The following is a 24,979-nucleotide window of genomic DNA, read 5'->3' on the forward strand; positions in this document are numbered from 1 at the left end:
TCCGGTTTCCCCCACAGTCCAAAGACATGCAGGTTAGGTTAACTGGTGACTCTAAATTGACCGTAGGTGTGAATGTGAGTGTGAATGGTTGTCTGTGTCTATGTGTCAGCCCTGTGATGACCTGGCGACTTGTCCAGGGTGTACCCCGCCTTTCGCCCGTAGTCAGCTGGGATAGGCTCCAGCTGGCCTGCGACCCTGTAGAACAGGATAAACCAGCTAGAGATAATGAGATAAGATGAGATTTCTCCCTCCTGATTGTTTTCTGCAATTTTTTCCCCACGTGATCAGAATTTCAAGGCACATCACGTTAAGTGTACGATTTTTCCCCCCACAACTGTTTAAGTGATTTCAAAGGGTTGTAACGATGCAGTTCTTCACTATGAAGAATTATTATTGAGCCAACTATTGAATATTTAATCTAATCTACTGTACATTAATGTGTGATTATCGCAATATTCAGCAATTATTTGAAATAATCGAATGTTTCGAAACCTACAAACTCATCATAAATTTCTACATTTTACTTGTGATAATTTAATTCAACCTTAAACCCGTGTCGTAGAACCACACAAAGATAGATAGACCATAAAGAACCAAAAAAAAGACGAAGAACGTTGTCATTCCTACAGTATATTTAAACATCACGATGCAAACAAGCAGTTAAGTTCAAGTAATAAAAACAATAAAATTACAACATAAGTCTTAAAAAAGGTACAGGGTTTACACTCAGATCTTTCCTTGTCTGTTTTTTTTTTCCTTCAAAAAAACCTTCCAAATATTTATACAGATACATCATATACACAAAGTACAGAAAAAAAAAAACCTCTTCATTAGACCAGTAATGAGTTTGAGCGAGTCCGTCTACTGTAGAACACCGACGCAGGACAAAGTGGATGAAAATGAAAAATCAGCGAATGAGCTGATGGATCACGGAGGAGAAGAGAGGAAGGGGAGAGGTATATATATATATATGATGCTCATGCATTACAAAAATGTACTAAACATGATCACGGTCATCTAATCTATAGAATAGTGTATAAATTACAATTTATGTAGATTACAACCTGCTCGACAACTTTGGTCTTTTTTTTTTAAATTGTTGTCACCTTGTAATTATTGGTCAGCCATTTTTGTGAGTTTCTCGAACCCAGGTATACAACTTCTTCAGTAGAGCTGAAAACTTTTTTTTTTGCATATAAAAGTATAAAAATTTGCCTGCCATCATGTTTAAGCTTACGAATTCTATAAATTATTTTACGATGACCATGTTTGGACACCACATCGTTCCTTTTTTTTTAAAAATTATTATTATTTTTTACACATTATTTCATCATGATTACATCCATCTTATCTATTTTTTTTTTAACTTTCAGCCTCCTTTCTAGTTCAGTCATTTCCACTAAATAGTAAAAATAATAATAAACAAGAAAGTTCCGAGCACTCAGTGCTCGGCTCCTTAAAAAAGGCAGGCAGTCGTAGGCTACAGTTCATGATAAGAGGTTATTCTGAGATAAATTAAGACAAAATGCTGCTCAAGTCCACGAATATAAAAGGCAAAACAAATTCCTTCGAATCCTTCCTTCTCCGCTCTACTTTTTCTTCTTCAAAAAAAATCTGGAGAATTTGGTTTTCCGTCTGGTCCCTCGCAGGAGAGCGGAGGCGTTGTGTAGCGTTTTGTGTGCAGGAAATTCGGACCGGAACCAACGTTAACTGTGGCCCGAGTCGCCGTCTGGGGCTTCGCTGATGCACTCGCTCTCCTCTGGGATGTCCTGCAGATCTACACACACACACACACAAACACACAAGTGCATGAGACATGAAACCAGCAGTAATCAAAGGGTACTGGGTGGATCTCTGTTTGTGTGCGTGTGATGAGGTGGTGATGTAACAGTGTGTGTTGTCAGTCTTCAAAGGGCTGTGTGTGTGTGTGTGTGTGTGTGTGTGTGTGTGTAGAGGAAGAGGGGGTTAAATATTGACAGAGAATATCAGCACCCACCCAGAATGTAAACACAGCGAGAGAGAGGACGTTACATTCTGACACACCTATACACTGTTTGTTTGAGAGATTTAAAAAAAAAAAAAAAAAAATCAACCTTTGTTCAATTACAGGTCGGACAGAACGAAAGCACGACGTGTCTTCTGTTTTATATCATCCAAACGAAAATCCACCCTGAACTATCTTTATGATTAAGCATTTACTTCACAATTTCTTACACCACCTACAACCCCGATTCCAAAAAAGTTGGGACAAAGTACAAATTGTAAATAAAAACGGAATGCGATAATTTACAAATCTCAAAAACTGATATTGTATTCACAATAGAGCATAGACAACATATCAAATGTCGAAAGTGAGACATTTTGAAATTTCATGCCAAATATTGGCTCATTTGAAATTTCATGACAGCAACACATCTCAAAAAAGTTGGGACAGGGGCAATAAGAGGCTGGAAAAGTTAAAGGTACAAAAAAGGAACAGCTGGAGGACCAAACTGCAACTCATTAGGTCAATTGGCAATAGGTCATTAACATGACTGGGGATAAAAAGAGCATCTTGGAGTGGCAGCGGCTCTCAGAAGTAAAGATGGGAAGAGGATCACCAATCCCCCTAATTCTGCACCGACAAATAGTGGAGCAATATCAGAAAGGAGTTCGACAGTGTAAAATTGCAAAGAGTTTGAACATATCATCATCTACAGTGCATAATATCATCAAAAGATTCAGAGAATCTGGAAGAATCTCTGTGCGTAAGGGTCAAGGCCGGAATTCTGCGAGATTCTGCGAGGATTCTGCGAGAGTGGATACTTGTGAGTCCGTCTTACTTAATTATTCCCCAAAGCTGAAGTGAATAATATCCGAGACGAAGTCGAACTCGATATTCACTGAGCCTGAGGCGGATAATTGTTTTAGTATAAAATACACGATTATTATTATTTAAAAAAAAACAAGAGTGCTCTGAGAGCACAATATCCCCCGCTAGCAACTATATCTATGCTATAACTGCTTAATACACCCTCGGGAAATTGTCGAAGTACGAGTTTGGAAATCAAGGGCTGTAACACACTGGTAAAATGCGACCGAATTGAACGAAATTGCAATAGAACAAAGAATCCAGTCAAGTTTTGTGAAATTCCTCCAAAAATTGAGAGAAGAGTTGATTTCAGAAAGTGAGAACCCTTCCTGGGACAGACGGATGTACAGACATACATCCCTTCGGACCTTTCGGCCAGCGGGGATAAAAATCAGTGAAGAACTGAGAGAAGAAGCCACTTGCGTGAAATATAGACGATGTCGGATGGAGGACGGACAACACGTGATGGCATAAACTCATCGCTTGTCGGCCGGATGAGCTAATAATGGCGTGGCACAGACTTGAGTCACATAAAATACTTTGTTTTGAAATCTATAAAATAAATCCCAATTCCATCTTCCCTTTGACCAAACTTCGTAGCATCTTTAAAAAAATAAGTTCAATCTATATAGCGCCTTTTTCAAAACCCAAGGTCGCTTTACAATTCATCTCATCTCATTATCTCTAGCCGCTTTATCCTGTTCTACAGGGTCGCAGGCAAGCTGGAGCCTATCCCAGCTGACTACGGGCGAAAGGCGGGGTACACCCTGGACAAGTCGCCAGGTCATCACAGGGCTGACACATAGACACAGACAACCATTCACACTCACATTCACACCTACGCTCAATTTAGAGTCACCAGTTAACCTAACCTGCATGTCTTTGGACTGTGGGGGAAACCGGAGCACCCGGAGGAAACCCATGTGGACACGGGGAGAACATGCAAACTCCGCACAGAAAGGCCCTCGCCGGCCACGGGGCTCGAACCCGGACCTAGAGCCCTGCACTCCTGCGGGAGTCCCGTGGGACCCGCCGCAAAGCAGTGCGGCGCGGGACAAATTTTGAAAGCTCATTGCGGGCGGGAGCAGGAGTGCACATATGAGGGCGCGGGCGGGAGCGGTGATAAGCTGCAGTCCCGCTTACTAAAAACGTGTTTTATACATTTTATTTTAATTATTAATTTTATTTTAAACACGTTTTTAGACGACGCTGTCAAGACAAGAACTTTCCTGAGAAATAACGCGAACGTCTGCATCATGTGGGATTTGCGGGCGGGAGCGGGACAAAATATGGCAGGCGGGAGCGGGACTGAAAATCATAATTCTTTGCGGGCGCGGGCGGGACTGCACAATGCGGGCGCGGGCGGGAGCGGGACTGAAAAATCCGACCCGTGCAGACCTCTACCTGGACCTTCTTGCTGTGAGGTGACAGCGCTAACCACTACACCACCGTGCCGCCCGCTTTACAATTATCGGAAAAAAAAAATCCACTAAACAGAGGTCAGGATGGATGTCATTCCAGTGGTGTAGCAGCCACCACCAAAAGGCACATGAAAACAAGTCGCACACCGCCAGCACAGCCGCCGCGACGCCACCGAGCAACACCGCGCCAATGCCTGGAGGGAACCGACTCCCAAAACTGTGTCCGGAGCTACACCACAACCGGCGGACAAAACACTCAAAAAACTACACAAACACACCAAAAAAATAAAGTGCTTTTAGGAACAGCATTTTCTTTCATAATTTCTAATTCCTCTTACGGTGACGCGTAATTTTTACGGCCGCCATTTTGCCGAGTCGCTCGAGAAGATGATCGATAAAGTTTGAGTTTCTCGACGAATCAGCATGTGATTTTCTATAAATCACCTGCGCATGTTTACTAAAAGCTGTTAAAAGGTTGCGCTTTTGTATGTTAAGTGATTAATACGATGCCTTCTGATTGCAGGATGTTTTTAATTTATAATGCCGACACGTTGCCTCGTGTCTCCAAACTGCTCCAGGTTGACAATATCCTTCACACTAAAGACGTCACACTCGTCTCCGGCGCTCACCTCTGGGACTGTCTGAGCGTGGGGAAATCCGAACTTCTTCCTCTTCGTCAGAGTCTTCTTCCTCACTTCCTTCCTGAACGCCGTCTAATTGGTCAGCTTCCTGACAGGCCAGTGGGGCGAGGGGGACGTGGCTTCCATCACTTCCTCTCCGCTGAGGGAGGATTAAAAAAAAAAAAAGCTGTTAAAAGCACAATAACCACAAAACATTCCCATAATAATCTTCGTCCTTAGCTTTCTGGAGCACCAACACTAACACCAAGCGCTCACCTGCGAGGTGGTCGTTTCTGTGCTGTCTCGTCTGTGTGTGCCCTGCAGCTCCCTCAGCTGCGCCTCCAGCTGCGTCCTCGCCCGTTCGCTCTCCCTCAGCCGGGCCTCGAGCGGGCGCAGGCGACACACCTCATCGTGCAGCAGGGCGTAGTGCCTCTGCAGCAGGGCCTGATCCGCACCCGCCCCGGGTAACACGCCCTCCAACAGGGCATCACGCGACAGAGAGCGGATCAGACGCATGGGGGTGGAGCTGAGAGGGCTGGGGGTGGAGGTGGACGGAGTGGAGCACGACGTGGACGTGGAGGTGGAGCTGGAGCCGTCGCGCATGCACAGCTCCAAGATGGAGTCCTGTCTGATCACTGCTGCCTGGAGAGAAGGAGGGAGGAAAATGAGGACGGCCTTGATAAGAATTCCGCAGGTTAAACAGCTGAAATTAAGAGAACGATGGATTAATACGAGTCCATGGAGGAACGCCGCACTTCCTCACCGACTGACCTGTAGTGAGTGGAGGTGTGTGGTGAGGTTTACAATTCTTTGGCAAACTTCCTAAAACACACAAACACCAATTTGGAGAGTTAGCATCGTGTTTAACAATTTTTTTTTTTGGGAAATTGTTCGTTCTAGGAACAAACCTGTACCTCATTGGGAGTTCTGTCCTGCAACTGGTTACCGTTTCTGTCCTGCACAAAGAAAAGAAAAGTATAATTGTACCTTGATAGTACGGTCATGTGATACAAAAAGGGAGCCTGTGGATATCCAGGACAGACTCCTGGAGGTCCCTGGGAGTCGAGCGTCAAAGAACTGACAAAACAACAATTTCTGTGAACCCACTATTTTGTCCGAGGCGTGTGTAAACTTTTGCACTCCTCACTTCTGGTATATCTGGTAGAAAAAAGTGGGTGTGTCTGGAGGATGTACCGGTACCCTCCACAGCCTATAGAGGTTTTCGACCTGACGTCATAGGGTCACGTGATACTGTTTACGCCGCCATTTTGGAGGTATAAAGCCACGCTTATCACAGGGATGTGAGTGACAAATTTAAAAAAAAGAGGAAAATTTTTAGGCTCAACAGACGACCCCGAAGTTGTCGTGGGGAGGGTATGGGAGGGTGCGCCCTCCCATTGGTGGGGGTCTGGGGGGTCTCCCCCACGAAAATTTTTGTAAAAAGGACTTAAAATGGTGACATTTTAAGCACATAAAATGTAAAATTTCTAACATAATACACCTGCAGAAAGTCAAGTTTCAAGCTGGTGTTAAGTTTGGATGTATGCTCCACCAAAAAAATTTGGAATATTTTCAGACAATTTCATTAAAGTTCCTGCATTTGTGCAGTTAAATCCATCATATTTAAGTCTTTACAATTTTCTAACAGTAACTGTTATTAATGTGATTAAGTCAATTTTGAACACCAACTTTACTCTTTGTTACAGAAATAAGTTAATTTTGAAATTTTAGAAATTCAAAATTTATTTCACTCTAAAAGATTCTCATGAAACAAATAGCAAACAACAAAGTATTTAACATATAATAAATTGCTTTGTCAGTATTTACCAATAAACTGCACTTAATATACAATGAATCCATTTAACAAAATTGAACAGTAAACTGAATTTTGTGATGCTCACAATGTTATTCAATCAACTTCACTTTGGCCTTTGTAAAATGTCTCAAGCATTATCTTCTATGTACATGAATTGTCACAATAATCAATATGATTAAAAAGAGAGGGAGTGAGCTTCATATGGTTGTATCAGCATTTCGATTTACTGTCATTAGTAATCACAATGTTCAATAAACTTCATTTTGGCCTGTGTGAAATGTCTCAAGCATTATCTTCTATACATGAATATTCACAAATTGCAGCGTAGTAGTGAACACCAAGCTGGCAAAAAGAAATGCTGATACATGATATATGAAGCTCACTCCCTTGAATATTAAATGTGCTAGTGATAAATTAGATTGGAATTATCACATTATTTTCAGAGAACTAAAAATTTCATTCAAAAAGTAACAGTGAAGGTAATGTTTTTAATACGTAGGATAAAACATTATTATTATTATTATTATATTATTGATGCCTACCTGGCAATGCATAGTTAGTCTTCTGAATCTCAACTCGACTCCTGTGTTTTTCGCTTTTCACGTGTCCACTGAGAGTCACAAATCCACGCCGTCCGTAGTTCAGTTCACAGCAACACAATTTGCAACGTGCGATTCCTTTCTTGTTGAGTTTTTCAAAAACCAAACTAAAAACACTTCCATCGGGAGCTTTGCGCTCTAACCAGTCCCAACGCCACTTATTTTCAATGCCAGAATCTATTTTCGTGACATCGGACTTCACAGACAACGCCGCCATTTTCATTCATACTCGTAGCAGTGCATGTACAATAGCGACTCCTCTCCACACAGCGATAATGATCAGATCGCTGTAAGGGGCTTTCGTCACTTCCGCTTAGTAAAATCCGGAAAAGTTTCGCGCCAGACTTTACCGAATATTTTTTTTTTTTTAATTTTAGAAAACGCGGAAAACGATTTTTTACGCGGAAAGGCAATTTGAAAAACGCAGATTTCCGCGGAAACGCGGAGATTTCACATCCGTGTTATCAGCAAACAACGCTTGTAATATCCATCTTCTTCATCGCTTACTTTTATCGTAGAATGCCTGATACGTGTTGTGCAGTTAGCTGCCACAACAGAAGAGGGGATAAACCTGGATTAACGTTCCATAGGTTCCCGGCCGATCGACAGCGTCGCGAAAAGTGGATCGCGGCGATCAGGCAGAGAATTGGCAGCCCACCGAACACACGTGTTTGTGTGGCGAACATTTTGTCTCGGGTAACTTTTCCAAAAGTTTAAAGATATCGTATGCAAGATAAATGACAAATTATACATGTAGCCTAGCACCTAGCCTACACGCAAGCCCTGTTAGGCAGTGTTCAGGCTACCTGGCACCGAGCCCCACTAGTCAGGCTCCGATGGTTTTATATACGCGAGATGGGGACCGGAGCGGCACGGTGGTGTAGTGGTTAGCGCTGTCGCCTCACAGTAATAAGGTCTGGGTTCGAGCCCCGGGGCCGGCGAGGGCCTTTCTGTGTGGAGTTTGCATGTTCTCCCCGTGTCCGCGTGGGTTTCCTCCGGGTGCTCCGGTTTCCCCCACAGTCCAAAGACATGCAGGTTAGGTTAACTGGTGACTCTAAATTGACCGTAGGTGTGAATGTGAGTGTGAATGGTTGTCTGTGTCTATGTGTCAGCCCTGTGATGACCTGGCGACTTGTCCAGGGTGTACCCCGCCTTTCGCCTGTAGTCAGCTGGGATAGGCTCCAGCTTGCCTGCGACCCTGTAGAACAGGATAAAGCGGCTAGAGATAATGAGATGAGATAATGAATGAGACGGGGACCGCTCGGCCTCATCAATGGGGCGACCTGGCACCGGGCTTCTTACTAGTGTTTGGGCGGCTTACGTGTAGTCTAGGTTTAACATACACGGTGCCCTCAGGCGAGGCAGAGCCATGTTGTTGGGTGGGTTGTACTTTTTAGATGTGAATATGCAATGGACAAAACTAGAATTCAATACTAGACATATTAATTATTATGCGTTTTTCTATATGATTAATGTAACTCTCTCAACCTGGACACTATTTTTCTAACTGCAATGAATTTACTTTTATTTGGCATCACATTGAAGTAGACTGTTATGGAATTTTTTTTGCCACAGAATGTTGTTGGAAATCTTTGCATATGTTGTCATGGCAACCATTCAAACAACGCATATTCATTATTCTATTCTTTAAGTTCGTTTCTCAAGACACGTATTTTTTAGTACGTTACCTCGTTTGTTGAGTTTCGGCGAACACTTCCGCCTTCTTCAAAACAGTCACCAGATGTCGAGTGGTGACGTGCCTTATCAGCTGATGTACTCTATGGAGGCGTGAACGTCCCGCCCAATTTGACAGGTAGTCCACGCCTCCTGCTGTCAGGTCGCTGCCCCAGGACTGCGCTCCAGGTGTGTGACAGCGCGTACGCTCCCTCATCCCGGTTCATTGTCCTCTGCGCCCGCTTACGTATCTCCACTGCCTCCAAAATCCAACGCTGGTATCTGTTCTCTTCAGCGCGAATGACTCTGGCCTCTTCCCAATTCATTATATGATTTTGTCGTTTGCAGTGGTCTGAAATGGCTGATTTTAAGTTTTCTTGGTTTGCTTTTTCTTTTTCTGATCTTGAGAGTCTTTTTGTTGTTTCTTTTTCACATTCTATTTGGTGTTCTTTCCTGCGAGTGTGGAAGCATCTGCCCGATTCACCAATATAGACTTTATTGCATGAACGGCAAGGGATTTCATAGATGACATTACATTTATTGTCCAGTTGTATTTTGTCTTTGGGGTGAACTAGCAGCTGTCGGAGGTTCTTGTATGGTTTGACCGGGGTGTTGATGTGGTATTTCCTCATGGATCGTTGAATGCGTTCTGTAACTCCTTTTATGTATGGTAATGTGACAAAGCCCCGGTTTGTTTTTTCTTGTTTGTTTGTTTTTTTCCTTTATTTGTGTCTGTAATTTTCCTTTTCGAATTGCCCACGGTGGATATTGGCAGTTTTTTAATGCCTGTTGGATGTGTTGTTCCTCCTCCTGTCTGTCTTTCTCCTCCGTGATGTTCTGTGTTCGGTCGTATAGTGTTCTGATTACTGACATTTTGTGTGCGATGGGATGTTCAGATGTCCAGAGAAGATATTGGTCGGTATGTGTAGGTTTTCTGTATGTTGTAATTCTGATATTACCATCTTCTGTGTGGTGTATTTTTAGGTCCAGAAATGCTATTGTCTTGTCCGTTTCCTCTTCGTGTGTGAATTTGATGTTGCCTGTCTTGTCTATGGAGTTTAAATGATCCGCGAGTTGTTGTGTGTGGCCTTTTTTGGTTATTTCAAGAATGTCATCAACGTATCTTTTCCAGAAGATAGGTTTGCAGTCATCCGGTGCTGTTTCTATGGCTCGGGTTTCCAGATCCTCCATAAAAAAGTTGCATAGAGTGGCAGATAGCGGGTCCCCCATTGCAAATCCCTCTTTTTGTCTGTAGATTGTACCTCTGAATTGGAAATATGAGCAGGAGGCGTGGACTACCTGTCAAATTGGGCGGGACGTTCACGCCTCCATAGAGTACATCAGCTGATAAGGCACGTCACCACTCGACATCTGGTGACTGTTTTGAAGAAGGCGGAAGTGTTCGCCGAAACTGTCAACAAACGAGGTAACATACTAAAAAATACGTGTCTTAAGAAACGAACTTAAAGAATAGTTATAACAATCAGACATAATGAATTTTCACTACATATCAAACAATGCATGCTGTGAAAAGGGAAAATACATATTTTTTGACAAATCTCTGACATGTTGGGCTAGCGGGAGTCGTCATTGTTGTGACCGCCAAAATGGCGCCATCTACTTGTCGACATGGCAACGGTCACGTGGGTCGAAAACCTCTATAAAGCTATATTTCCATAAATCAGTCTCTTACTTTTTGTGACGAACCGTTCCCATCATGACTTCCGTTTACCGAAACCGTCTCTCCGTCTATATTTTAAGAAAGAAAAAAAAATGCAGAATTTTATAACCTTTTTAAAAGCATTAAAACATTTCCTCGACAATTTTAATGTGAAAGGGGAAGACTTACTGCTCACTGGCGCCTCCGTGTGGTTCTGGTCACTGTTGGAACTGCAGGAATGAGGAAGCTCAATGCTGGAGCCCAGAAGGAGTTCACTTAATCTGTCCACTAGATTTATTTAATAAAGAAAAAAAAAGTTAATCTATATTTCTAAAAATAAATAAATAAATAAACAAACAAATAATCACCATTTTTTTCCATGTAATAGTTTACTTATTGTACTTTATTATATTTTATGTTGTCAGACCTTCAGCGATGGCGCTGTTGAGCAGTTTTTCAGCTTGGGGTGCGTGCGGTGTGTCGGCTCTGAACATGTTCCGAGAGCTGGTCGGCATCGTGACCTCTTGACCTCCGGTGACCTCTGCGAGGTCGGAAAACAGGGTCACACGCTCCTGTAGGAGTTCCAGGACTTCCCGGTCCTTCTGCTGAATATCCGCTGATGGAGACAGATAAACAGGGGGAGCGACAGAGAGAGAAGGGGAAAAAAATGCATTTAGATAAATGAAGAAATTCAGCATTTAGATTCTTGAGGGAGGAATATCAGTTTATAACTCATTATATACACACACACACACACACACACACACACACCGGTACATATAAACCGAAATTATCACTCAGATTGGAAGACTATTTATTTAAACACGTCACATGTTTATTTAGCCTCAAACATTAACTCATTTCCGGATCTAAAGTCAGACATTAGGGCTGACTCCCAAGGAACAGTTTTCCCTCATGAGAAAGTGGGAGTCGTGGTCCCTTATGCCGTAAAAGCAGCGTTAACTTCGATTTCCCGTCGTGCAATGTTATTTCAGTGATAAGAATAGGACTCGGGTTGGTACAGACCTCTGATTCGACGCAGAAGAGCTTTGTCCTCCGTCTCAATCAGAGGGAAATCTTCCCGAGATGGACATCTGTGGAAGAGGAGAGTTTGAGCTGTTAAAATACGGAACAGTTACAGTGGGGCAAAAAAGTATTTAGTCAGTCACCAATTGTGCAAGTTCTCCCACTTAAAAAGATGAGAGAGGCCTGTAATTTTCATCATAGGTATACCTCAACTATGAGAGACAAAATGAGAAAAAAAATCCAGAAAATCACATTGTCTGATTTTTAAAGAATTTATTTGCAAATTATGGTGGAAAATAAGTATTTGGTCAATAACAAAAGTTCATCTCAATACTTTGTTATATACCCTTTGTTGGCAATGACAGCGGTCAAACGTTTTCTGTAAGTCTTCACAAGGTTTTCACACACTGTTGCTGGTATTTTGGCCCATTCCTCCATGCAGATCTCCTCTAGAGCAGTGATGTTTTGGGGCTGTTGCTGGGCAACACGGACTTTCAACTCCCTCCAAAGATTTTCTATGGGGTTAAGATCTGGAGACTGGCTAGGCCACTCCAGGACCTTGAAATGCTTCTTACGAAGCCACTCCTTCGTCGCCCGGGCGGTAGAGCCCTGCACTCCTGCGGGAGTCCCGCGGGACCCGCTGCAAAGCAGTGCGGCGCGGGACAAATTTTGAAAGCTCATTGCGGGGGCGGGCGGGACCGGAAGTGCACATATGCGGGCGCGGGAGTGCACATATGCGGCGCGGGTGGGAGCGGTGATAAGCTGCAGTCCCGCTAACTAAAAACGTGTTTGAAATAAAATTTATAAATTATTAATTTATGTCTATCATATATAATTTGTTCTGGATATTTTATTTGGTATTAATAAAAACATTTTAAGATGCCTAAATTTGCAGAGAGAGTCAGATTGCCAGATTGAGTGAGGAATGGCATCTTAAATTTGCCATTGATCACCCTAACGGGCAATCCTTTGATAACTCTAATGACTCGCTGTTCACACCCAGCTAGCAAGAGAACCATGAGTGAAGTGATTTACTGCTTGAGTTAGTCTACAACTCTAATCAGAGAGACAGGTTACACAGTGATGGTAGGCTTGACTCAATGCTATCCCAGAAATTCTTCCTGTAATATGCAAATTTGGCTGTCCAATCAGAGTCGGCGAAATTTGCATATTACAGGAAGGATTTCTGGGATAGCATTGAGTCAAGCCTACAATCACTGTGTAACCTGTCTCTCTGATTAGAGTTGTTCACTCATGGTTCTCTTGCTAGCTCTGCTTTGCAATAAAAAAGCAACATTGGTACAAAGCAAAGCCCATTCACTTTTTTATGCTGATCAGAGAATTACAATGGTTTCTCATGTGACAAAAATGTGCGATTCGCTATTAAATATTTTAATCGCTTGACAGCACTAATTATTATTATTAGAGACACTACATGCTGAATTCAGAAACAAGGTAAATAATAAACGTGAACGTGAGCTGTAGATATTTATGCTCAAATCCACTCAAAGTAGGGGGCAGGGCACCATCACGCTGTGTCAAGACAAGAACTTTCCTGAGAAATAACGCGAACGTCTGCATCATGCGGGATTTGCGGGCGGGAGCGGGAAAAAATATGGCAGGCGCGGGCGGGAGCGGGACTGAAAATCATAATTCTTTGCGGGCGCGGGCGGGAGTGGGACTGCACAATGCGGGCGCGGGCGGGAGCGGGACTGAAAAATCCGACCTGCGCAGACCTCTACCGGGCGGTGCGTTTGGGATCATTGTCATGCTGAAAGACCCAGCCACGTTTCATCTTCAATGCCCTTGCTGATGGAAGGAGGTTTTCACTCAAAATCTCACGATACATGGCCCCATTCATTCTTTCCTTTACACGGATCAGTCGTCCTGGTCCCTTTGCAGAAAAACAGCCCCAAAGCATGATGTTTCCACCCCCATGCTTCACAGTAGGTATGGTGTTCTTTGGATGCAACTCAGCATTCTTTCTCCTCCAAACACGACAAGTTGAGTTTTTACCATAAAGTTCTATTTTGGTTTCATCTGACCATATGACATTCTCCCAATCCTCTTGGCCATAGTGGAGTTTGGAGTGTGACTGTTTGAGGTTGTGGACAGGTGTCTTTTATACTGATAACGAGTTCAAACAGGTGCCATTAATACAGGTAACGAGTGGAGGACAGAGGAGCCTCTTAAGGAAGAAGTTACAGGTCTGTGAGAGCCAGAAATCTTGCTTGTTTGTAGGTGACCAAATACTTATTTTACTGAGGAATTTACCAATTAATTCATTAAAAATCCTACAATGTGATTTCCTGGATTCTTTCCTCCCATTCTGTCTCTCATAGTTGAAGTGTACCTTTGATGAAAATTACAGGCCTCTCTCATCTTTTTAAGTGGGAGAACTTGCACAATTGGTGGCTGACTAAATACTTTTTTGCCGCACTGTATTTGCAGTAAAAAAACAAACCCACAACACTTTATGCACTTCGGTCAATCTGTCTTTTTTTTTTATTTTTAAATCACACATACTGCTGATGTTATCGATTGGGATCCTTGGATTACATGAATGAGATTTAAAGAGGAAAAAAAACCCCCACAATCTCTTTAACTGACCTGCTCACGGCCTGCTGGATGATTTTCATCCAGTTGTTTCGGTCATCTTTGGAGGCGCCATGCAGCTCGTACATCTCCGGAGGGGTGGAGTCACTGATCAGGAACATCCCTCGCTCCTGATTGGCTATGTCTCTGACGATCAGGTTCTGGAGCGACAGAACTGACGGCTTGTCCTTTAAACAGAGGAACAATTCAGATGTTGCTAGGCCTCTTATTTTAATGAGAAATGTTTCGGAGACGTCCGACTCACTCACCAGACACGGGAAAAAATATTTCTGGTCTTTTTCCTGCATGAACACCAGGATGTCAGTCATCAACAAGACCTGCACGTCTGCGAAAATGAAAACGGCGTTCGTGAGGAAAGTAAACAGTGGGTCATAATCAGGCTCTTTGGAAACACACACATACACACTACCTTTGAGTCTGGAGCCCTGTGCCGTTTTTAACAGCAGCGTTCCCTCGTGGAGGAGTCTTCTCCGGAGCAACTCTCCGCCGCGGAACACTCCTCCACCCCGCACTTCAGTCTCGGCCCGCGGGTCCAGCCGAGCCCGGATTTCCTGCAGCTTTTGTGTCAGCTCCAGCTCCTGAACCTGCTGATCGACAGAACTCAGGAGCTCGCGGATCAGGACTAGCGCCTGGCTCAGAGACTCCGCTTCCTCCTCGCTAGCTGTGGGATTTTTAAAAAAGCGTGCATTAATGTAAACATGGGATTTGCTTTGACTCGAGATCTGCTGTTCTACCTTTTTGACCAATCAGAATGGAGAGTCGAAGGAACTTGCAGTAGAAGAAGCAACAGCGTTTTACCTTTTGTATTGTCCAGGATGCGTTGGATCAGCACTGGGTACTTAGTGATGCGTTGTGTGACCAGCAGGATGCATTCTTGGATGCCATGGCGGCGGAGGAGTGATCCTCTACTCACTCGCTGCCCACGAATAAATAAACCACCAATAAAACTTCAGTAACGATTCTTAAAATACTGCAACACATCCTAATCGCTCTCCGTCTCGAAGATCACACTCACCCGGATGAAGTTCTGGAACCTCTTGTCCCGTGCGAGCAGCTCCTTGTAGAACTTCACGGCTTTCAGGTGTCGACTGCAGAATTCGGCGTAGCACTTGCGCATCTCGTCTGCATTCTGGCCTGAAAACTGGACACAAAAACCGCACAGGTCAGCGACTTCATTCTGTCCGATGTAAAGATCTCGGTATAAGCACAGCTCCAGTGCCCACCTGCTCCACCAGGACGTCTCCGAGCTGCTGGATGGTGAAGTTGGTGGCGCTCCCCGGTGCCAGGCTGTGGTTCCGTCGGCTCAGCAGCTGGCTGACGAAGCGAGAGTGCAGCACCACGAGCTGGTCCAGGCATGGAAAGACGGCGTGCACGATGCCCGGCTCGAGCAGCACCTCTTCGAGCATACCGCGTCGAAACACGCCCTCCATGATGCGCAGCGTTCGTACGTGATGAAGCTCCGTCTGGATCAGCTCTGTTGTGAAATGGCACGGCACAACCATTTTAATCAGATTGTTCATTCGAAGTTCTAGTCGGAGCAGTACGGGCCAAAATAAAACGTACACAACGTTCCTCTTCACCCTGAACGTACTCTTCCTGCAGCTGTAATCTGTTCATGGGCACGAGCATGTTTTAAGGGACACGTCTTTAGTGTAATACGACACACATTTAGACGTACTTTGGCTTTAATTTTGAATTTCATAGCGTCATGCTTGCATGGCTGTTGTAGCCAACGATCAATAGAATTGTAGTTTGACTCCTGGCGTAGTGCTTTCGCTGCTCAGACACAAACCAGAACGTCAAGGACGTACTGGCCTGATACGAAAACAACCCTGACGACCGAGACAAACAGAACTGAAATGTGACCAGGGGACAGAGGACCAACCTCCATGACGGAAAAAACAACAAAGGACTAAATCTGATCGACGCAGAACATCGATCAGAACTGAGTTTGCATGATAAACAAGAGAGGAGATACGATTTTAAATCAGAAGAAAATGTATTAAGTTGACCTAATTACTAATTTGTTCGCAAAAAAAAGACAAGAGTTTTGTGCAGAAGGTCTAGTTCTTTCAAATAAAACAAACAATCAGAACTGAAATCCATTGAGAACTGAAGGATGGAGGAGACACGATTTAACTGGAAATAAACAAAAGGTGTAAACAAATTGTTTACAACAAGAAAATCAGGAGCAGAGATGCCTACCCCAAATTTTGAATTTCAGTATTCTTGAAAACATTTTTCAGTATTTTGGAATGACTTTCAGTAACATTAATTTATGCGCATTTCCATTATAAAGAGGTGTATATACCAATATGTTTAACATTTAAATTATTAAAAACAACTGTTTTGTGTGAATTGAATAAACAAAACGCGAGCAGCCATCTCAACTGAATTTCCACTCGACAAATTTCTAGAGCATACAATACATCACATTTTTATAAATACAATAGTGTTCCCTGTTTGCAGACATTACGGTTGACTACCAATCATTGGTACTGAATTTAAGTCCTCAAAAGTATTATATTATATTGCCTGGTCTACCTGTTAACGGATTCTAATAAAATTTAAAAAAAAAATTCTTATTTCATGCCAAAGAGAGTCCGACATTGTTATCTTAATGTCCCAATATATAAATACTTCAGCATAATGCTTCAGAAGAGACATGGAATAAAATGACATTTATAATTGTATTTAAAACAGTGGAATGATCAATTTTTTTTGCCACAATCCCAACAGCGCTAATCATAAAATTCTGTTTTTGATCATACTACATGTACATTTGCACTTGCAACACTGAAAAGACTTTGAATTAAAGAAGTACAGCCAGTGTTTGATATTTCAGTGAATAAAAATCAGACATGTAAAAAGAAACTGAATAAGTTTAACTCGCATTTCATGGCACTAATTGGCAAGTTCAACTCCAAGCACAGGTCAACCATCACCGCTTCAGGACGTGTCACGTTCCGTGTCTTTCCATCCACAGATTTTGTAAAAAACTGCTGGATACCCCCAGATTTACTTTCCGCCTGACTCACCATTTCAGCATACTCCATATGTTTTTGGAGTTGACATGCTGCGTGCAGTCATCGCGACCACCACGAGTGATGTTAATGTCAGTTCTACACAGTTTGCAGTGCGCGTATCCATTGCCCTTTTGACTGGGTGTAACGCACGGCCGTTCTACCGTATCGAAAATAGCGCGAACAAACGTGCGGAATCTGCGCATGTCACACACAGCATGTGCGGTTGTCGTAAAAATAAATAGCCTAGCCGTGAATCGCGCATGGATTGAAAAAGTCGCTTGGACATTTAAAAACAACTCACTGGAATTTTTTAAGACTTTATAATAATTCCGTACAGAATAACACTGTTTGCTGTAACATCGTATTTACGTAACTTTTCCGTACAAAATACGGCCAATCCGTACTAGTAGGCATCTCTGCTGGAGGGAAGCTCGACCCAAAAACGGCCATCAGAACTGGAATCGGATGAGAAATACGAGAGGAGATACAATTCTAACGAGTCTCAAAACTCGTTAAGGTGGCCTAATTAGCAGCTCGTTAGCAAAAATGTGACAAAACAACGACCCAGTGTTGTACAGAACGACTGGTTCTTTCAAATAAAACAAACAAAACAATCAGAACCGAAATCCAGTGAGAACCGACGGAGGAGGTACGATTTCACGGAAAATGAAGAAAGCTGTAAACAAATTGTTTACAATGGGAAAAATCAACAAAACAACCGACCAAGTTTTGTTCCTCAAAAGAAGATCCAAGACCCAAAACATCGATCAGAACTGAAATCAGGTGAGAACTATTTGTTAATTTGGCCTAATTAGCAAAAAATTTGACAAAAAAAAAACCCACCATGTTTTGTGCGGCGCGATGAGTTCTTTCAAACAAAACAATCGGAACGGAAATCCGTGGCGAGCTGATGGAGGAGATACGATTTAACTGAATCGTGGACGACGGACGCCACGCCATGGACAGAGTGCTCGATAACGAGACTAACTTACCGTAGATGACGTCTTGCCTCTTGATCACGTCTTTACGGTGAGTCTGTAAGTAGGACGCGTCCACCGCCAAACTCCACGAGTCTGCCTCGAAGTCCCGGCCCTCCTTCTGCAACTCCTCCAACATCGACGCGTAATAAACCTCTCCTGTGTGTGGCGAGATATAAGATGCATGAAAACTAAGCACCAAATAGAATGCTATTTATCGCTAAACATAACGAGCCACACACACTCGAGGTTGGTTCGAACAGAACCAGATCGTCAGCCATATTTATGTTCTGTCTCACCGTCATCGTTCAGAGACTCCATGGACATGGCTCTGTTCCTGAAGTTCAGCGAGTCAGTTGACTGCGAGAGGATTCGTCGCAGGCCCAGAGGAGAGTCATCGTTCAGATTTCTACAAATACGCACCAATTAATTAATTATCGACATGTAGATTTAAATCCGCCATTAAGAGCTGTCTTTCTTTATTTCATCCTTTTGCTGAAACTACTTTTTTTTTCTTTTAAGAAGTGCTTAAAACGGATCAAATCTGACAAAAAGAAACGAAGTCTGCTGTTCTTTGTCAGTCCCTCACCCTGCGATGTTGTTGGTGGAGACGCTCTTGCTGAGGGACAGAGTGGAACGTCCTCGCCGAGAACCGAGGATGGACTGTCGGAGACTGTCGGAGGGGTAGATGGCGGAACTCGGCCTCTCCTTGATGATGGGAGCTGAAAGACGAGAAAGAGGGGGTGAGATTAAAAAAAAAAATCCTAAGACGTTAACCTCTTAAGGCCTATGGTGCTACAGTAGGAGGCGTGGCCTGCCTACCCAGACACACCCAAGATGAATCAAAAACAGCTGCACGAATACATAATCAATCAGGGTCTCTATGGATTTAGGACTTCAGAACATGCGTAGATTTCCAGTTTTAGTAACATTCTGACTTGCTATGCTTGTGAAAACCTAAAAGAGAAATTGACACTTTTTTTTTTTTTTTGAATCCTCGTCGAAAGTTTATTTGAGATTAGACACCATGATAGCAATGACACCATGCCCACTTTTTTCATTCAGCAACTCCTTGACTACCAAAAAAAAACATTGAAATACCACAAACTGCATCGACACTACAAAAGTTTTACTAAGTGTGTGTAGAAAAACCGTCCAGCCAGCAGGAGACAGTCTCGCTCCTTTCGGCTCCTCAGGCCCGAGGAGGTGTTCAAAGCTATGCGCCGAGACGGGAGGAGATAAGAACAACACAAACAAGAAAAGCAAAGGCATCTGTTCAGATGATGGAGAAAAAGGAGGCGCTTACTTTTGGTGCGTAGGGCCACATTCTGAAGTGCTGAACTGTTCCTCCCCAGCGCCAGTTTCTGCTGCTGCAAGAGTAAAAATACCAGTTCAGCTTTAATTTATATAAACACAGAAAAGCAAAAACACATCAGTTTTTAATAATAATCACAAGTGTGAGAATATCTCAAGTTTATGATGAAGTACGTAACACTTTTGTAAATCAAAGTTACAGATGATGATGTGGAATCAATATTGTTAAATAATGTTAACATATGCTTTTCTGAGATACTGTGATGTGATTTTATTCATTTTTTTATTGAATTGCTTTTTGTTAATAATTACGAACTGGCTGGATCGATGTTAATTTTTAAAATCATAAAATGTTTGAAATTGTTCTTTTTTACAGATTTTTCAGTGTAAATTTTTTAGATTTTTAGGAAATGTTCAAATGAAAATTTTTGTCAACGTTAAATCTTTATTTCTCAAAATAACTTTTTTGGGAATAATTGCAAAGTGATTTGATAAAATATTTTTAAAATTATTAAAAAAAAAATTTTTTTTGTACACTTAACAGATTTTTCCAGCGCTATTTTTCTTTAAAATTTTATATATATATATATATATATATATATATATATATATATATATATATATATATAAAAATAAAATTATGACTTTTTTTTTGGTCATCAAATTTTAATCATATTTTGTGCAAAATCTGAATTTGAAAGTTTGAATTTTTTTTTTTTTTTTTACAGATTTTTCAGTGTAAATTTTTTAGGAAATGTTCAAATTAAAATTTTTGTCAATGTTAAATATCTTTTATTATTTGTCAAAATTATTTTTTGGGAATAATTGCAAACTGATTTAATGTTAAAATATTTTTTAAATTATTAAAAATTTTTTTTTTTTACACTTTTAACAGATTTTTCCAGCTCTATTTTTCTTTTAAATTTTCTAAATAAATATATACATTTTAATTATGACTTTTTTTTTTTTGGTCATCAAATTTTATTTAATTATATTTTGCGTAAAATTAATTTTTTGGTAAAAATTACAAACGTACAACATTGACATTAAAATCTTAATGTTAACATTTTTGTAAATCAAAGTTACAAATGTGGAATCAATATTGTCAGAAATAATGTTAAAATACGCTTTTCTGAGAGGTCGATGTGATTTTATTAATTGTTTATTGAATTGCTTTTTGGTAATAATGATAAACTGGCTGCATTGATGTTAAAACTTAATTATAAAATGTTTGAAATTTTTATTTTTTCAGATTTTTCAGTGATAATTTTTTAGATTTTTTTTTTTGAAATGTTAAAATGAAAAATAATGATTTTTTTCAATGTTAAATCTTTTTAAAAAAATATCAAAATTATTTTTTGGGAATAATTAAAAACTGTCTGATTTGATGTTAAAATCTTTTTAAAACTATATGAAAAATATTTTTTACAACTTTTTAGAGATTTTTCAAGTGTTATTTTTCTAGTAATATTTTTTTGAAATTATGACAAAAATCATTTGAAAATGTTTTGGTCATCAAATTTTATTTTATTATATTTTGGGCAAAATTTATTTTTTGGTAAAAAGTTACAGCTTTGACATTAAAATCTTAGCGTTAACATTTTTGTAAATCAAAGTTACAGAGGATGTGGAATCAATATTTTTAGAAATTTTGTTAAAATAATGCTTTTCTGAGATACTGTGATGATTTTATTAATTTTTTTATTGAACTGCTTTTTGGTAATAATGTTAAACTGGCTGCATCGATGTTAAAACTTTTAAAATCATAAAATGTTTGAAAATAATTTAACATATTTTTCAGTGTTCATTTTTTAGATTTTTTTTGAAAAATTTTTTGAAATGTTAAAGTGAAAAATAATTATTTTTATCAATGTTAAATTAAAAAAAATTATCAAAATGATTTTTCGGGAATAATTACAAACTGACTGATTTGATGTTAATCTTTTTAAAATTATAATTTTTTACAGATTTTTCCAGTGTTCTTTTTCTTTAAAAATTTCTAATAATATTGTTTTGAAATGACAATCATTTTTAAAAAATTGTCATCAAATTTTATTTTATTATATTTTGTGCAAAATTAATTTTTTGGTAAGAATTACAAACTTACAGCTTTGACATTAAAATGTTTAAAATCTTAATGTTAACATTTTTACTTTTTTTTCCAGCACGACTTTTTTTTTTTTACATTTTTCTTTTTGAAATATTAAATAAAAATAAATTATTTTTGGAGACATTAAATCTTAAAAAAAAAAAGTTAAGCAAACTTGTATATTATGATCCATATTATGCATCGTCAAATTGTGATGATATTTTTATTAATTATATCGCCCACCCCATATACATTCATACACGTAAACAAAACCTAGATATATTCATCACTATTTAACGAAATATATGATGAAATCTAACCATACTAATAAAAGCCAAAGAATTAGTCAGACCGTGTGATATGAAATGATTTAAAGGTTTGATCTGTGTACAGTAAATAAAGTCTCAACTTTTGCTTTAACGTTGTCCTTGAAATAAACAAAAGTCATTAATTCATCGAGAAATTCCTAAATATATTCATGCAAAAAGCACGCGAGATCTGCCTAACAGCTGAGCATTACTACCTTCAATATTATAAAAATAGATCTCACGTTCATTTCGATTGTCAAATTGGCACTTTTTGGTATAAATCCGTATATTTAAAGTGTACTTTAATTCATAATAATTTAATTTATGCGTATAGAAGGAGATTTGCTCCTAACCCTAAAGGCAAGGTGTGTTTAAATGCAAATGTGCCATGTTTCAGCTGCCAGGAAAGGAAAACGAGCGAGTTTAATACCATGTTGTGAGCCAGTTTCCCCCCTTCTTCCCCCAGTCGTATCAGAGCACGGAAATGACTGAATCATCGACTGAATCATCATCATTCTAGTGTTCGTTTAGTTTTCTGGCTGCGTTTCGTACCTTCTGCTTCATTTTGGCGCAGTTGGCCAGCGCGTCTCGGCAGCGGTTGTGGATAGTGACATTGCAAGCTGCAAAAAAAAAAAAAACAACAACAACGAATTATAGATTAGCACGAGCAAAGAGAATTTACATGTTAACAAATCAAATGAAATCAGAATCAAATCAATGCAAGGAAGAATTTCCAAATGTTGAGAATCTGAGGAGATTTTCGAATTCTGGATCTCTTTACAACGACAATAACAGTGCAGTCAGTGTGAGTAAACTCGAAATCTTGCACATCTGTTTGGCCAGAAACGGGGGGAGAGAAACCCACCAAACTTGACAGACCAAAACAAAAGTTCCTGCCCCTGATCCAACCCTTCTGTAGCCAACCAAACTGGTTAAAATAAACATTATTTATGGTCCAATCCATGTACAATGTAGTTGATGTATAAATGAGCGTAATCATGATCAACCGCTGCTCGAAAGACAATCGTCAATTAACGTAAAAAAACAAAAGGTATACACTACCGTTCAAAAGTTTGGGGTCACTTTGAAATGTCCTTATTTTTGAAAGAAAAGCACTGTTCTTTTCAATGAAGATCGCTTTAAACTAATCAGAAATCCACTCTATACATTGCTAATGTGGTAAATGACTATTCTAGCTGCAAATGTCTGGTGCAATATCTCCATAGGTGTATAGAGGCCCATTTCCAGCAACTCTCACTCCAGTGTTCTAATGGTACAATGTGTTTGCTCATTGCCTCAGAAGGCTAATGGATGATTAGAAAACCCTTGTACAATCATGTTAGCACAGCTGAAAACAGTTGAGCTCTTTAGAGAAGCTATAAAACTGACCTTCCTTTGAGCAGATTGAGTTTCTGGAGCATCACATTTGTGGGGTCGATTAAATGCTCAAAATGGCCAGAAAAATGTCTTGACTATATTTTCTATTCATTTTACAACTTATGGTGGGAAATAAAAGTGTGACCTTTCATGGAAAACGCAAAATTGTCTGGGTGACCCCAAACTTTTGAACGGCCGTGTATATAATATTACATTACATTACGTTTAGACTTTTCAATCAGACACTTTTCAAAATGACATAACGGTCAATGACGGTAATAACTGGAGCGCTCTTGTGCAGCTGTACCAGTCAGCAGCGTGTGAGTGTGAGAGTGTGTGAAGAAAAACAGCTGGCTCGAGCCTGCCAACACTCCCTCCGTTCCACCATTACCAAATCTACACGGCATACAAAAACACAACATGACCTCATGCATCTTCAGAACGAGGGGACTTTTCGATCACGACACAGCTACAAGCTACTCAAGCTACGATACAAGCACAATTCCGAAATCAATACAAAGGAATTTGTTGAAATCTTGGCGTGTAAACACAATTTAAAAAAAAAAAAAAAGTGAATTTAACAAAGAATTTCAGAAAATCTTTGACAGCGTGGTGTTTTGCGGAAGGAAATGTTTATTTTACTTAATAAGGAGTCCCCGGTGTCTATATTTTGCAAGAGACAGAGATCAAAAATAAAACGCAAGTTTTCCGGAGCAGGAAAGTCCACAGGAACCTGACAAGCTCGGTTTCTTTCTTTGTTAAATTTAATTTCATAGAGAGGAAATTGACGCCAAACGCATCAACCGTGATGCCGTCACCGCCAACAAGTCTAGTCCTTCGGTTTACCAAGTTGTATGGTTGAAATATCCTTGAGCCTGTTTGGATGAAAATCTAAAATCAGTTCACGTGCTGGTTGCGAAGATAATTCTACATCAATCCTACAAACATTCGAACTTGAGATATCGCGCAAACCTCCATCTGAGATTCTCGCTCGGTTGGAAGGACTTTCCATAACAGACAACGTAACTATAAATGGATAAAAACTCGAACGTGTCCTGATCAGTTCTGGAGTCCAGGACAGTTTGGTGGTTTTGGTATCGAGCTGATGAACAGAATGAGGCGTCTAAGTCAATGATGTATGTAGTGTACGGGTGGGAAAGCTAGCAATTTGTAAGAGTTTTGCCATCATCAAATCTGGCTGGCTTCAGCAACAAGCTTTCGCTTACACATACAAAAAAGGAAAATTTTCCAAAACGATGTGTTTGGCATGTATTGATGTGCTATCATCAGCTTTTTCACATCGTCTCTGAAAGCTTTCCGAGGCTCTTCACGCAGCTGCGTGCTCGTCTCAATCACCGCTGCCAATCTCTCAAACCTTCATTCCTCATTCCGGATCAAAGAAACCAGGAACAAAAGAAAGCGCTTCCTCAGCGCTCTCGCTCGCTCGCTCTCTCCCCGACCCCCTCCTGTTCATCGCCCGAGCTCTCATTTCTCCACATTGTTCCAGACAGCATGCTTCCTGTGCAGTGTTTTCTAGACAGGAAGTTGTTCTTGTGCAGCAGGAAGTGTTGGCAGGAGAACAGTTAAATGGTGATTAGGGTCTCG

The 24,979-nt window shown here is 40.7% G+C and overlaps 1 protein-coding gene across 2 annotated transcripts in view; it reads right to left on the reverse strand.

Annotated features, from left to right (window-relative positions):
* Positions 1–610: 610 nt before the first annotated feature.
* The window catches only part of arhgef2 (rho/rac guanine nucleotide exchange factor (GEF) 2), a 147,831-nt gene continuing 123,462 nt past the window's right edge, over positions 611–24,979 (reverse strand). For both annotated transcript variants that reach the window (XM_060905693.1, XM_060905694.1), the window contains 20 exons: positions 22,550–22,617; positions 19,593–19,656; positions 18,876–19,008; positions 18,586–18,695; positions 18,302–18,445; positions 15,507–15,757; positions 15,299–15,424; positions 15,082–15,199; positions 14,693–14,944; positions 14,532–14,608; positions 14,278–14,450; positions 11,668–11,735; positions 11,069–11,257; positions 10,831–10,929; positions 10,675–10,730; positions 5,807–5,848; positions 5,664–5,714; positions 5,169–5,534; positions 4,902–5,052; positions 611–1,777 (listed from right to left, as the gene is read on the reverse strand). In XM_060905693.1, coding sequence (XP_060761676.1) covers positions 1,707–1,777; positions 4,902–5,052; positions 5,169–5,534; positions 5,664–5,714; positions 5,807–5,848; positions 10,675–10,730; positions 10,831–10,929; positions 11,069–11,257; positions 11,668–11,735; positions 14,278–14,450; positions 14,532–14,608; positions 14,693–14,944; positions 15,082–15,199; positions 15,299–15,424; positions 15,507–15,757; positions 18,302–18,445; positions 18,586–18,695; positions 18,876–19,008; positions 19,593–19,656; positions 22,550–22,617 — 2,609 coding nt within the window. In that variant the 3' untranslated portion in view covers positions 611–1,706. The remainder of the gene's footprint in view (positions 1,778–4,901; positions 5,053–5,168; positions 5,535–5,663; positions 5,715–5,806; positions 5,849–10,674; positions 10,731–10,830; positions 10,930–11,068; positions 11,258–11,667; positions 11,736–14,277; positions 14,451–14,531; positions 14,609–14,692; positions 14,945–15,081; positions 15,200–15,298; positions 15,425–15,506; positions 15,758–18,301; positions 18,446–18,585; positions 18,696–18,875; positions 19,009–19,592; positions 19,657–22,549; positions 22,618–24,979) is intronic.

Source organism: Neoarius graeffei, chromosome 23, assembly GCF_027579695.1.
Source record: "Neoarius graeffei isolate fNeoGra1 chromosome 23, fNeoGra1.pri, whole genome shotgun sequence".
Taxonomy (NCBI): domain Eukaryota; kingdom Metazoa; phylum Chordata; class Actinopteri; order Siluriformes; family Ariidae; genus Neoarius; species Neoarius graeffei.